General features: G+C 41.1%; 2 protein-coding genes across 10 annotated transcripts in view; both read left to right on the forward strand.

Annotated features, from left to right (window-relative positions):
* The window catches only part of LOC111081473 (proton-associated sugar transporter A), a 235,664-nt gene that overhangs the window by 44,427 nt on the left and 175,392 nt on the right, over positions 1-15,845 (forward strand). The window lies entirely within an intron of this gene.
* On the forward strand, positions 11,976-14,938 carry LOC121404696. The gene is made up of 2 exons (XM_041594728.1): positions 11,976-13,471; positions 13,549-14,938. Exons 1-2 carry the CDS (start codon positions 12,422-12,424, stop codon positions 13,555-13,557), a joined length of 1,059 nt encoding a protein of 352 aa, XP_041450662.1. The 5' UTR covers positions 11,976-12,421; the 3' UTR covers positions 13,558-14,938.

Genomic DNA, 15,845 nt, shown 5'->3' on the forward strand with positions numbered 1-15,845 from the left:
TTTTTGCAGTTCTTGATGTATCCCAATTGTGAAGTTTTCACATATAGCGTGATCATTGCCAGTGCCTTCTCATCCTTGCCCTTGCACCTTCAGGGACATCCGATGCTGTGACATCACCAGATGCTTCACCAGATGCCACACTCCACAACTACGCGTGCACCAACACAGACCGCATTTGAATGGACCATGAGTCATACTTTCCCTCCTCCAATTTGTCTATTTGATAAATTCCGCTCATAGCTGATTATCGTTTTCTTTCTGAGTCACACCGATGTTTTTAGTTCCTAACTAAAACAATCTCTTTTATTTTCCGATCTAAATATCCGATCCTGGGCCCATAACCTGTAGAACAGAGTTTGACCAATGCCGTGGAAATTATATTTTAACAGAAAAGACGTAGCCGTTGCGTTCGTTCATTTGCAATGTTTATTTGTGACTGACTGAGAAGTTCTGCTCGCAGGCAGATGGAAACCAAAGAAGAAAACAAAAAATAAAAAGAAGATATGAAGACGTTGCTTCGACACGTCTCTCACCCATACATGTAAATATACACATGTGTGTCAATACATGCGTGCATTGATAGCAATGGTAATTTTCAACAATAGTGACATACGGATCGTCAAACTCCTTTGACCAGCGCTTGATAAACGCTAAAAATCCCCTTGCTTTGTTTACCGTTAAAGCAATATGACTGTTAAAACATAGCTTGTGATCGAAGAGCACTCCTAGGTAATTTGATTTTAAAATCCAGAACATGATGTCCTAGAGAAAAGGGGACCAAATTAGAAGGTCGGCGGTGAAAGGTCGTATCATTGCACTTAGAATGGTTCAAAAAAAGTAAGTAAGTACCAATCAGTAAAACAGGTTTTAACGTCATCAGTATACATTAATGTAGTTGAGTGCAGAATAACTTGAGGTAGGTCATTTACAAACCGATTGAACACCAGTGGAAATTAAATCCGTTTGCAAGCAGTTTTGAATGCCTCGTTGATTAGAGACGAGAACTCTAGAAGGTTAGTCGATGTTGATCGATGTCTACAAAAACCATGTTGCGACGGGGATATTAAACAACAGCATGCGTGTTGCAATTGACGAGTAACAAGTTGCTCGAGCAGCTTTGGAATATCAGATAATTTTTCAATACCGCGGTAGTTTTAGATGTTAAATGAAGAGGAATTCTGTTGGATTCGTTCCAAATCACGGGGAGGCACTCCAGAGATAAATTAAAAAGGAAGGTCAAAGGTTAAGACAGCGCTTGAGCACAATGTTTTAGAATGCAGCTTAAAGCCTTACCTGGACCCGCAGAGAAAGGGATGTCGATCGATGACAAACCTTCAAAAACTACGCTTTCTTCGAAAAAAAAAAAGGAAATACGTGGTTTGCATGAGGTAGATGGTATGGATAAGGGGTGGAAGGGTCGTAGGTATGCGATGAGTACGTCGATTGAAAGACGATGGCAAATAAATTTGCAATACCTTGAGCCTAAGATTCTGTTTTATGAAGTGAATGAAGGGAAGGAGGAACGCGTTAGACTTACGTTTTGAGTTGACGAACAAAAGGACTTTATTGGGATCATTTTGTTCGTTGTTCATTTGTACTACATTGGAAAACATATTGGTTATAACATTGTTTATTGACAGTAAGAAATTGTGAGCGTACAGAAGAATATTGAGAAAAGAAAGATATAGAACCAGTTTTCTGGTACTTTTTGTAGAGCCAATATTTCTTATTTTTTTAGATAGGACATGAGGTAGATGGTATGGATAAGGGGTGAAGGGTCGTAGGTATGCGATGAGTACATCAATTGAAACACGATGGCAAATAACTTTGCAATACCTACTTGGAGAACCAGTCAGGTTTTGAGGATACATATAAGAGGCTTTCTGGAACATAGGTATTAATGGCTGAGTTTAAATTGTCGTAAAAAGAGTTGACTGTTGCGTCTATATTCGATAACGATTGAAGAATATACCAATCAACTTGCGAGAGATGTAGGCTTAGATCAGTGAAATTCATTTTGCGAAAACACTTTTTTCGACTTGTTGAAACTTGGCTATTAGTACTATTAGTACTCGAAAGCTCTACAACTATAGATAACATTGGATGATACTCTAACAACAGTTGCTCGAGAAGCATCACTGACAAAAGTGAGATCTAGAAGTTTGTCTCTATCGTTTTTGACTGAATTATTTTGGCGTCAGTTATACCATTGTGAAGGGATGGCTTTTGAGTAGTATAGTAGTGTTTATTGGATATAATAAGTTGAACAATATATGTAGACTGAATTAATTGAAAATAAGGTTTTCTTGAACGTGTGTTATCTTGTTCGCTTCGACTTCTTAAGTAAGTATCGCCTCTGTTGTTATCGATGGCTAGGGGCCTATCGTGCGTATAACAGCCCCCCATAGAGTGGACCGCTTCTGTTGACTAACAGCTCTTCACAGTCGGCCTTTCCTGAAAAGTCGCCTTCCATGTCGTCATCTTCATCTGGTTCATCGGGTGGGAGTTCGCACCAGCATTTCATTGTCAGAAGAATACACCGACTTATAGTGCCTTTGCTTTCGTTGGGCATGAGGGATATCTTCTACTAGATATCGGTCGTTTGGCAGAACCTTGCTGATAATAAATGGACCTTTGTAGCGAGGCTCCAATTTGCGTGATGTTCCTGTGCTAAACGGCTCATTCTCGACTAACACAAGATCACCAAGGGTATATACGGTTTGCTTGGAATGTCTAGCATCGTAACGTTTCTTCGCAGCAGCCCTATGATCGTTGACTGTAGTCGCAGCATCTGCTCGTAGCTTTTCCAACTCGTCATCTGTCATCATTTTCAGATCCGGGCCTTGGATCGCATTTGTCACTGTGTTCTTGAGGATATCTCGTGGCTCATAACCATACAATAGCTGAAATGGGGAACATTTAGTTTTACTATTTACCATGGTGTTGATGCTCCATTGAATTGAGCGTATCTGGTCGTCCCATCGTTTTTCATTTTCATTTGAAGGCAATAACATTGACAAAATAATCCGGTTGGTTCGCTCTGCATGTCCGTTCGCTCTCGGTGTCTTTACAGCATTGAGTATGTGCTTTACATTATTCGACTTACAATACTTTTCAAAATCCTTTGCAGTAAAAGCTGTACCGCGATCGGTAATGATTCGATCTGGCATTCCTAAGTAGCTGGTTACCACCTGCAGGATATCAATAACGTGTTTCGTGGCTGTACTTTTTACAGCTCGCACTATGGTGAATTTAGTGAATGCGTCGACAATCACAAGAATGTGCTCATTCCGTTTTGAACTCTTTGGGAAGGGTCCCAGGTAATCCATATGTACGGTCGAAAAAGGGATCGGATGGATGTCATCATAATGGTATTGTCCTTCCTGACGTCCACCTGGTATCTTATACAGCGCACAGCCCACACATGACTTTATGTAGCTTTTAACGTAGTTGCGCATTCGGGGAAACCAAAACAAATTTAGAATCCGATTAATGCCTTGGATGCCTTGTCGGGACATTCATGTAAAATATGGAATCTTAGCTGCTTCGGCACAACCCATAGTAGCTTGCCGTCATATTTGCGAAACAGGCGATTTTGCTCGATCACATACTCGTCGGTCTCAGATTTCTTATCAATGTTCATCTCAGCGACAATCTTCTGGATTTTCTCATCTTGCAATTGTATGGCAAACAACCAATCAGCCTCGTCAATGATGGTCTTCGAAATTTGCAGGGATGCTGTGTCCATCTCATGTGCATCCTCCAATGGAGCTCGACTTAGCGCGTGCCGTTTCTTGTTCGTGCCCCTTTTGGGTGATGTTTTCAGGGCATTACAATCGGTAACGACTTTAATACGCTTACCATAGATGTAATATTTAAATCGCTCCAACGACTCGACGACGGCTAGAGCTTCTAGTTCGTAACTGTGGTAGTTCTTCTCTGGTTTGGACGTTGCTCGGCTATAGTAAGCAATTGGCTTCATCTGATCCTCATCCTTCTGCAGCAATACTCCGGCTAAGCCAACGGCACTGGCATCCGTATGTAGCTCATGCTCAGCATCGAGTCGGTAACTGGTGACAACGGGCTTCGATATTAGGCGTCTCTTTAACTCGTCAAATGCATCCTGTTGTGGCTGTTCCCACTTGAACGTCTGGTCTTTGCGCAACAGGGCACGCAGGGGATCCGAAATAATGGCATATCCGGCAACAAATTTCCGGAAGTAACCGCTGAGACCCAAAAACTGCCGTACTTCAGTAACATTGCTCGGCGTCGAGAACAATGCAATAGCGTTCGTCTTAACCTCTCCAGGACTGATGCCGTCTGCGTGTATCTGATGACCCAGGAATGTAATTGTTTGCTTGAACAATTCACATTTATCCAGATTTAGCATTAGTCCGCACTGTTGCAATACTTGGAGGATTCGCTCAAGCTTCTCATACATCTCGTCAAACGTCTGACTACCAATTAAGATGTCGTCCATGTAATGTATCATGTCGCCTTTCTGCACTCGCTTCTGTAATTCTGCCATGAGTCGATTGAATACAGCAGGGGCAGTTTTTAGTCCAAAAGGAAGTCGCTTGAACTCATACAGTCCATCCGTAGTGATGAATGCAGTAAACTTTCTACTTTCCAGTGCTACTTCTATCTGAAAATAACTGTTGTTGAGGTCCAGAGAAGAAAAGTATTTAAATCGCTTCGCCTCCTGCAGACGCTCCTCGATGTTCGGTACAGGAAAATTTTCCTTCTTGATCAGTTTATTGAGACGGCGGTAATCAACACAGAGTCGATCACTACCGTTTGGCTTCTTAATGAGCACCACTGGGCTGGCGTACTCTGACGTGGATGGTATGATAATATCCTGCTCCAACAGCTCTTCGACCATTCTGCTTACAATTTCCTTCTTTGGCTCGGATACTCGGTATGGCGCTTGCGAAACCACTTGGCCACTCTCAACGATAATGTTGGCTTGGACGATGTTGGTTTTGCCTATGCCTTGCAGTCCTGTGGAGAAAACATGGTTGAACTTCTCCAGAAAACCGCCCATTTTACTTTTTTCCTGCTGGTTCTGTAGATTTACAAGAAGTTTTGTAGTTAGGTTGTCGCTTAAAAACGCTACCGGTTGATGAACTGCACGTTTCACTTCGGTGTCGCCTGACTCAAACTTCAGCGATAGCTGACCGCTAATGATGACGTCTTGTCCTAACAGAAAGTCCTCTTGCAGCAGGTCGTCGTCTGCTACGTATACTTTGGCCGTAATCATTTTTCCATCGATGTCCATATCCACAACCATTGCTTCAGTCAGGATACAGGAACCCCCACAAATGCCTCGAATCTTCATAGAGCACTTGTGGCGATCAGCGTTGATTTGTTTGGCAACTGATTGGCGCATGATACTAGCCTGACTTCCAGTATCAATGAAGGCGCTATAGATGTACGACTGTATGTAGATTTTCCTGGTGAATAGCTTGTCGAGATTCGCGGCTCCCAAATGCATGATATTTGCCAGTTGGCATTTCTCATTGCGTGCATGAAACTTATTGCAGTTGGTACAACGCGACTTCTTTTTTTCTTGTTGGCATGAACTAGCGAAGTGCCCCAATTCTCCACAATTGTAGCACTTCTGAGCCTCCTTTGGCTTTGTTGGCTTTACGTCGTAATCCTGCTTTGTCTCAAAGTTGCTGCCTTTTGGTACGAACTCCTTTTTTTTTGCAAAATACGATTCGGCTGCATCACGAAACTGCTTCATTGACGAAAACTGAATTGCGGCAATACTATTTTGCAATTCTCGATGCTGTATACCTGATCTAACATATCTTATAACAGGTGCTTCAAAACAGCTGCTGCCGGAAACAGTACTCCTTTACTGTCTCCTTTGATCGTCTGGTTGCATTGGCCATATTGAAGTGAACTTTTGCCTCATCTGGGTTAGATCCAAACTCGTCTCTTATAGCTGCAGCGAAGTCACTCCATGTGGTGTGTAGAACCGGCGACGAGTCGAGCCACATCTTAGCGGGACCGTTAAGCCGCGTATAAATGGCGAGCAAAAGAAACTTCTCGTCCCATTGGTAAGCCTCAACTACCCTGTTGACCCTGTTGGTCTACGGAGATGGCGTTATCGTCGCTGGGGTCATAGTCCGGCAAGGTATTTGCTATTTCCTTGACCGACGCTTGCCTTACGTAATTGGTAGCCTGTCTACCTTCGGCATTTTCTTCTCTGATCTGCTGCTGGTTTGTTGTTGCTTCTGCCGCTTGTGCTGTTTCACCTGATGCTGTTGCTTCCGCGTTTAGTCGTTGCATGATGACCAACTGAACCATCATATTCTTCAGCTCCGTCATTTAATTTTGCATGTGTGAAATTGCCGCCGCATGTGACGTCAGCGTCTCCTCCTCATGTTGACTTATGTTTCCAGCTGCTTGTGGCATCTCTACGTCTTCGGATTTCTCAAACTCAATTAGTCGTTTTACTAATTCGGCTGTGGAACCCGAAACTGCCAAGTTCCGCTCTCTTAACAGGAACCGTAACTGGTCCACCTTAAGATCTGCAATTGTGACCATTTTCGCTGATATAGTCGTCCCACTTTTTGTCTGCTTTTAACTTGCACGCACAATTAATTTGGTTATCATGTTTGTAAGCGGGACAACTGATATGACTGTATTTCACAACGTTGGGCTTCAACTTGTGAATTTCACAACGACGCTACATATACACACAAGCCTTTTGTATGTATTAATGTATATCGACAGGCTCACACAGATTCCTGACGCAATTTCTTGAGACCCTTTTCTGTCCAGGTTCACTAAGATTCCTGATCGCTGAACGTTGAATCCGTCTGCCGCGTAGAAAAGGAACACCTCCGTAATTTGCAATTTTCTTTGTCACACAGACATTAGGGAACATATCCCATTGCAAACTTCCCACGCCGACGATTCTTGCCGCTTTTTTTGAGTTTCTCTTAAAACTTTTACGCTCTACACATAACAACTCTACTAATCCCACTTCTGAACTGTGAAGGGATGGCTTTTGAGTAGTATAGTAGTGTTTATTGGATATAATAAGTTGAACAATATATGTAGACTGAATTAATTGAAAATAAGGTTTTCTTGAACGTGTGTTATCTTGTTCGCTTCGACTTCTTAAGTAAGTATCGCCTCTGTTGTTATCGATGGCTAGGGGCCTATCGTGCGTATAACAGCCCCCCATAGAGTGGACCGCTTCTGTTGACTAACAGCTCTTCACACCATCGACAAAATCATTTTGACTACCAGGTAGCAACTTGTTTGATTCATCCTGCTGCCAAGAAAGATATGGTATGTTAAAATCACCCATTACTATGATCTGATCAGCACAACCTTAAGCAGAAACCACAGCATGTATGGCAGACAGTTGGTTTAAATAAACAACGGGATCAGATCTAGAAGGAATATATGAACAGGTCAAAAAGATAAATGCCGCTCCAACACGGATTTTTACTGCAATAAATTCTATACCGTGGGTGTTGCTAAATTGAAACAGTTTGGACGAATAGTCAGTATTTACTGCAATAAGAACAGAACCAGCAAATTGTGGACGATCCGTTATATAGGTATTGAATTTATGGACAAACATTTCATGATCGGAAACGGAAGAGTTAGACCAGGTTTCAGTTATAGCGATAGCGTCAAAATCAAAAGAGGCCGTATGTATTTTGGTCAATTTACCTAGAAGACTGCGTACGTTCTGATATTGGATGGAGAAATGGCTCCTTCGTTTTTTTAAATTCTAGGAACAGTGACTCTAGGACTCTGGGTAGAATCTCTTGGAAGAAATTAACGCATAATACATAGAATGCTCAGGCCATGCAGACGGTTTCAGGGCTTCGGAAAGAAGTGCATCGGGGAGAAGAATTTTGAACGAAGAAATATATGCTTATGTGTAAAATTAAATTTAGTTATAATGAAGTCCTCAGGAGGTGCTTTGAGATAGGAGCAAAAATGAAGTTTGACATCTTCCGTTGTGGCTTCTGGCATGAGACGAGAGACAAAGATTGCTTTGCGAGAAACCACGGCCCTGAGTGGTAGTCCAGAAAAGCGAGCTGGTGGAGCTACTCTTAAAAGTCTCGGTGCGGGAGCTGTAGAACTAGAGGATCCATCCGCTACCGATACCACAGAAACCGGGGGACCATCATTAGACGGTAGATGCTGGATTCTACTGTGGAAGGCAAAATCACTGGCAGCTGAATCCATAATTACGTTGTCGGAAGCATGGATGTTTGAGGCAGTTATTAGGGTATTAGGCGTGAAAAAGGCTGGAGCCTCAGACGGCGGATTGACTTCCATCGGTGGTAGCTGACCACTTGGAGTTAAAAATGAATCCGTTAGTTGTAGGTGAGAGGCAGGTGTTCCATTAGGTATGGCCAGCAACAAGCTATTGTTCGGGATTTTCCTCCTTGGTGATTCGAGGCCTTGAAACTGCGATTCCAAGGTAAAAAACTTCTCATTGAGAGCATTGAATTGTTTCCGCACATCGTGGAAACCATTCCTGGTTTGTCTCATGAAGGTGCGCATTTCTGCCGGCAAGCCAAATAGGACCAGCAAAGAGACATACGTTTGGATATAAGGTCAAAAGGTCAAAAATATAAGGACGCCCAAAATGACTGCCTCCAGCACATTTTATATGAGCAAAATTACCGCAAAGCCAGCAGCTGAGGTAGGAATCGCCGGTAATGGTGCCACCAAATTGGCATTTCTTTGCACTGCATTTAATAGACATTATCGACAACAGTGGAATCCCGGTGCAGAGATAAGAAAAAGTCGCAGTAAGAGCACAAGCGAGATGAGAGACTGGGCAGCAGAGCAAGCACGACGATCAGCAGTAGCTATGTATGTATGTATGTCTATATATGTATATATATACAGGGAAGACGGGCCAGCGGCGCGACGAAAGCTAACGGCGAACTCCAATAAAGCAGAGACGCCGAGATATTAGTCAAAAACGAAGAATGCAGTCAATGTTCGGTGAAAGTGAGAGCAAGAGTGCGTGCAGCTCTTATACTTTCCAGAGGGTGAGTAGAGGATGCAACGGATGATGCGGGAGAACGGTGAGCACCGAAGAGCGATGAGCCACAGCAACAGATCAATTAGTTTTAGACACAAACAATGCTACGCCTTAGTTTGGCTTGTACGCTCGATTGTCACAGAAATTTTTTAAAGATTATAAATCAATCAAAAACACTGATTACACTAGTCAACACGATTTTTCCTCAAGGAACAAAACGAACTTTTTCTTAAAGATTTGGGGCTTAGAAATGGTTTGATTATATATTTTTTTTTTTCTATGGCAGAACTTTTTATACCCGTACTCAAAAAAGAGTTAAGGGGTATATTAGATTTGTGGTAAAAGTGGATGTGTGCAACGCAGAGAAGGAAACGTTTCCGACCCCATAAAGTATATATATTCTTGATCAGCATCAATAGCCGAGTCTATATAGCCATGTCCGTCTGTCCGTCCGTCCGTCTTGATGAGCGCCTGGATCTCAGAGACTATAAGAGCTAGAGAAACCAAATTTGGTTTCCAGACTCATGTGATATCACACTGCTACAAGTGTATTTCAAAATTTCGCCCCGCCCCCTTCCGCCCCCACAAAAGACGAAAATCTGTGGCAGGCAAAGTTTTAAAGATACGATAAAACTAAAAACGCAGTATCGTAGAGAATGCCCATATCTACCAGATTGCCGAATCTGAATTAGATCGGATCATAATTATAGCCAGAATGAAGAAATTAATTTTCAGTTGCTTCCCTTCCCCCACCCGTTCAAGACACCACAACTCATTTTCTTCTCGCTCGCACACTCTGCCGCGTTCAGTGCGCGAGCAACACCTAGCGGAGGAGATGTAGAATATGAATGGAACATGTACAATCTACATGTTAGATGTAGAATAGACATTGTATATGTAGATGTAGATAGCAGATGTAGCAAAAAAATGTAAAATGTAAAATTTTTTTTTTTTCTAAAATTCTAAAAAATCATGCTCAAAAATGTATATACTGACTGAGTACGGGTATAAGTAGAGTCGCGTCCCCAGAAGCGACTCACACGTTCCTTCTCGTTTTTAAAGAATTTTTGAAAACTAGTATTTTTTGTTAAAGCTTTTTTCAGAGGAAGCGCTTGTTTTTTCACATAACTCTAGTATCTTACGTCTGGTTGTAAAGAACTTTGCTATTTTGAAAAGATAATTAAAACCGCTAGAAGTTAAGCCTAAACACTTTGTGATTACAGCTTACCGTCTGGGAAGCATTTTGCATTGAAATGCAAAAATGATGATTTTTGTGCGGTATTTTTTACGAAATTTTGACTTTAAAAACTCAGGAAAAGTCGAAAAAAAATTATATCCTGTGTCCTCTATTTTTTTGTGTATAGGTGCATTAATTTGGCGTCGTTCCAAGTATCGCTCATTAAAATCTATGGAGAGACTTTGGAGCTAAAATTCGTTAACCAAACCTAAAATATGGAAAAAATGAACAAAAAATACCTTTTGGAAAATTGCGAGCCCAATTCCCATTGGGAATTGGGATCGCGATCAGGTACCAAATGTACAACCCTTTTTTGTTTGCTTTGTTCCCAATTGGCAGTTGGGCCCGCCGCCTTCAAAAAGGTATTTTTTGTTCATTTTTTCCATTTTTTAGGTTTGGTTAACGAATTTTAGCTCCAAAGTGTCTCCATAGATCTTAATGAGCGATACCTTAAACGACGCCAAATTAACGCACCGACTTTTCCTGAGTTTTTAAAGTCAAAATTTCGTAAAAAATACCCACAAAAATCATCATTTTTGCATTTCAATGCTTTATATTTCCCAGACGGTAAGCTGAAATCACAAAGTGTTTGGCATTAACTTCTAGCGGTTTTAATTATCTTTTCAAAATAGCAAAGTTCTTTACAACCAGACGTAAGATACTAGAGTTATGTGAAAAAAAAGGCGCTTCCTCTGAAAAAAGCTTAAAAAAAATACCAGACTTCAAAAATTTTTCAAAAAAAAGTTCTGCCATAGAAAAAAAAACATAATTCTTTAAAAAATTTTAAATCTCCATATCTATCAGAAAAAGTCGGTTTGGGTCCTTGAGGAAAAAAAAAGTTCGATTTTGTCGAGTAGTGTTGTTCAAAAGTATTATGCAGTATAATGATGTGTGCAAATCGGATAACCATAATTAGAATAATTAAGTTAACTATTTCTTGAGTTGAGCAAAATTCGAGAGCGAGGCAAAAACACGATCGGTTTGAGCAGCTGAGTCTGAAATTCACCAGGCTTTTGGCAAATTTATGTTTTTGTTGACGGAGCGTGCATCCACATGATTGGGTAGTGCGTGTTTTTGATCGCTCGATTGATCCGATTGGTCTACATACAATTTGTCACCATGCACCAGGCTTTTGGAAAATTTCTGTTTTTGTTGACGGAGCGTGCATCCACATGATTAGGTAGTGCGTCTTTTTGATCGCACGATTGGTCAACATACGATTTATCAGTGGTACCCCTTTTGTTTTAGCATTAACTATACAATACCAAGTTGGTGCATGAGAAACAAATGTCCATTCAATTTTCGCTTGACGCTTCTTGGTATGGGTGCGCGCGACTGTATCTTCAATTCTCTGAAATGCTACTGGATTCATCAACGCTAAAGACTTTGTCGTGGCCCAGTACGGACTCAGTCGAAGAGAGGTTGCAAAAGTCAAAAAATTATATGTCCGCATTGGATAAAATGAAAATACGCATCTAATAGAGAAATTTCCAGAGCTTTCAAAAAGTTAATTTTCCAGATAATTATAGCTTAGGAGATATGAGACAGAATAAAGCATTATACTTTTAACACTAAAACTATACAGATGTATTGTGTTTCGGAAGAGGAACCCTTTATTATTTTCCAGCTTTCAAAAAGTTAATTTTTCAGATAATTATAGCTTAGGAGATATGAGACAGAATAAAGCATTATACTGTTAAGTAGTTTAAGTTTCATTTGTATTAACACAGTTGTAAGAATAGCCCTAATGGCACGAGAGCACCCCAAATAGCTATCGAGTAACATAATGTGAACTATCGATAGACTATCGCGGACCAGCGATCGATACCGGGATCGGGACCGGCATTGTGAGAATTTGGAGGAACAGCGAGGAGTGAAAAATTAAGAACATTGTATTTAAAGAATAAGAAGCCAACTAACACGCTATTAAATAAAGCATTTATTTATATAACCGCGTGCTTGCCCCTTATTTCATCGGAAGAACCCCATCACAACTTCAGAAGTGGGATAAAGGAAACGTGCCTACAATTTAAAGGAATTTTTTTCACCACTCATACATTCAGCACATAAGACTCCGGTAGCAGAAGGGAGATAGCACTACATATTCGGTACAGTTAGATTGCGGCGTGGCGTCGTATTTTCGGCAGAATATGGACAAACACGAGGTTTCAGAGTGGCTGATCGAAAATAACATTGAGTTTGATCAGGCTGCAACATTCAGACAGCTTCGGCAACTGGCAATGGCAAATGGCGCTAGCGTAGAGGAATTACCTGATGAAAGAATCGAGAATAAGGAAATAAAAGCAAACGTTCCAGAAATTTCGCCAGACGCACAAGCTAAGAGGCTGGAAGCCGAACGCCTTATGATAGAAGCAGAGATATGTTTGCTCCAGAGGAAACAAGCCCTGGAAGAACTGCGCAAGGGGAGCGAATTGGCCAACTTCAAGGAGATTATGCAGATTATGGAACCGTATGCAGGAAAAGTAAACAGCGCTCATGCTTGGATCGAAGATTTTGAGCTGAACTGCAAGGGGACGGATGCGTTTAAGCTCAGGTGCGTGCGACGCTTAATGAAGGCGGACACGGACGCAGAATCGTTTCTGAAAGTAAACAAGGCTACGTCGTATGCTGCCTTTAAGAAAGATTTCCTGGACACATTCGGCAGGATTTCCTCAATGGTAGAGGTAATAAACACGCTCAAATCTACGTTTTATTGCCCGGGAAAGATGTCAGTTCTAGGTTATGTGCTGCAAATGCAAGAAATCGCGCAACGAGCTCCGATCGACGAAGAACAAGCCGTCCAGTTCGTGATCGACGGGCTAAAGGATGATTCCGCTGACATTGATATATTCTATCCGGCCAAAACTATTGGCGAACTTGTGAAGCTGTCACACCGTTACGAAGAGATGCGTAAAAAACGTTGGAGCGCATCGGGACTCTTGGGACACAAGAGCATTCCGGCCAAAGGAGGACCTGTACGTTGTTACAATTGTTCGGGCGTGGGACACATCGCCAAGGAGTGTACAGAGCCCAAGAGGATGAAGGGCTCCTGTTTCCGTTGCGGATCCATGGGCCATTCTATCAAGAACTGCAAGGCCCCACCACCTTCAGGGAATACAGCGGTGGCATTATCGGATCAATTCCGACAGGAAGAAACTACCAAGGAGTTAGACGATAACGAAGTGGCAGTAATAAACACGGTAAGAATCTCTTGCGACACTACAAATAGGCCAGATAGGATTTATAATCAGTATACTTCACTTTTTGATACGGGCAGCGCAATTAGTTTAATACGTCACTCCGCATTACCACTTCAATTAAGAGAAAACAGTTTGAAGGAAACGAACTTTAAAGGATTAGGAAGTTTTCGGTTATGTACATTTGGGAAGATCTGGATATTTATGTCATTTTCTGGTATTACGCACAGAATATTATGTTACGTTGTTCCAGATAACTACATTCCATATCCTATTTTATGTGGAAGAGATTTTTTAAGAAGATTTAACCTAAAATTAAAATTTTGTGAACCTATGGAAACGCCAAACATTGAACTAAAGGCAAATAAATATAATTTGGAAATTTCTGAAAAAATTCTGCACTGCATATTCAGTTCGGTGAAATCTGATAGGACTATTTTAAGTTGTAATCTCTGCAAAAATAAGTACATTTCAGCTTCCGAAAATCAAAACAATAAGGTAGAAGTGCAGGTTAGGCCCTCAGCTTCAGATCATTCAGCTTCTGTGTGTTCCGACTATTCAGATTCCGAACCTTTAGATTCCGACTATTCAAATCCCGATATGTTTATATACAGTATTAACGTTCAGAACGAGGAAGACTTTTCTATTAGTCCAAGTTTAAGCACTGATCAAATTAAATCCGTTAAGCAAACTATTAAAACAAACTACGTCGATAGAGCAAAGATACGTCCAGTAGAGCATAATTTTGAATTGAAACTTAAGTTGAAATATGACGTTCCGATAACATCAGCACCGCGTAGAGTTTCATACCACGAGCGTAAGATACTAGAAACATTAGTTAATGAACTGTTAGAAGCGGGCCACATACGGCCCAGTACATCACCATACTCTTCAGCAACCGTGCTAGTGAAAAAGAAAAGTGGAGAAAAAAGATTATGTGTAGATTTTAGGCAGTTGAATAAAATTATTGAAAGGGATGGTTATCCATTGGCGCGCATAGATGACTGCCTAGAGAAACTGGAGGTCAATCGTTTTTTCAGTATATTAGACTTAAAAAGTGGATTTCATCAAGTTAAGGTTGCCAAAGATTCCGTTAAGTACACGGCATTTGTGACACCAAATGGTCAGTACGAGTACGTGAAAATGCCGTTCGGATTAAAAAGAGCACCCGCCTGTTTTAGACGGTTCACAGACTTTGTACTTCAGCCGTTGGTTAAGGAAGGCAATATTGCGGTTTATATGGATGATATTGCAATCGGCACCAAAACATTTGAAGAGCATTTAATTTTATTAGGACGAGTCTTAAGAAGGCTGACGGAATTCCGACTGGAACTAAAACTAAAGAAATGTCAGTTCTGCGCCACAGAGATAGACTTTTTGGGGTTCAGAGTTAGTAAAAAGGGAATAAGGCCTAATGAAGAGCATACAGTAGCAATTAAGCACCTCCCGGTTCCAAAGACTGTGTATGAAGTCGAAAAAGGCTTGGGACTCTTTTCATATTTTAGACGGTTTATTCCGGCGTTTGCAACAATAGTTAAGCCAATTAAGAACCTGACAAGACCAGGTGTTACGTTTGAGTTTACAAACGAATGCCATAAAGTATTTCAGGATCTATGTTCTAGATTGTCTTCAAAGCCAATTCTTGCATTATATAATCCAGGTAGAGAGACCGAATTACATTGCGACGCAAGTATTCATGGGTACGGTGGTATTTTATTACAGAAACAAGACGATGGGAAATTCCACCCAATTGCGTTTTTTTCAAAGTCCGCAACTTCAGCCGAGTCGAGATACCATAGTTTCGAGCTGGAAACGTTAGCAATTGTGTACTCATTAAGAAAATTCCATATATATCTAGAAGGTATTCCGTTTAAAATCGTTACCGATTGTAACTCATTAGCCCTCACGCTTAATAAAAAAAGCGTCAATGCCAGAATTGCCAGATGGGCGTTAGAGTTCGAAAACTATGAATATGTTATTGTGCACCGAAGTGGGAAATTCATGTCGCATGTCGATGCGCTGAGCAGGTGTTTAGAATCTTCCGTAGACATTCAAAATATAGGTAAAGCAGATCAGATAATAGCAGTGCTAAACGAGGATGAGATAAATCTTCAGCTACAGATAACCCAAAGTAGAGATTCAGTAATAACCAAATTAAGAGATGAGTTGGAGTCTGGCCCAGTAAAGAATTTTACACTGGAGGACGGATTAGTATACAGAAAAATAAAAGATGATATAATCTTGCTTTATGTCCCATCGGAAATGGAGGAGAATGTGATTCGCTCGGTACATGAGAAGCTATGCCACATGGGAGCTTTTAAGTGTATAGCGGACATAAGCAGGCACTATTGGTTTCCGAGCATGGAATCTAAGGTGG

Source organism: Drosophila obscura, unplaced genomic scaffold (genome assembly GCF_018151105.1).
Source record: "Drosophila obscura isolate BZ-5 IFL unplaced genomic scaffold, ASM1815110v1 contig_36, whole genome shotgun sequence".
In the NCBI taxonomy this organism is placed as follows: Eukaryota; Metazoa; Arthropoda; class Insecta; order Diptera; family Drosophilidae; genus Drosophila; species Drosophila obscura.

What these genes read in the sequence shown, in the direction of transcription:
- LOC121404696 (XM_041594728.1), top strand. Translation starts at nt 12,422, where the DNA reads ATGGACAAACACGAGGTTTCAGAGTGGCTGATCGAAAATAACATTGAG.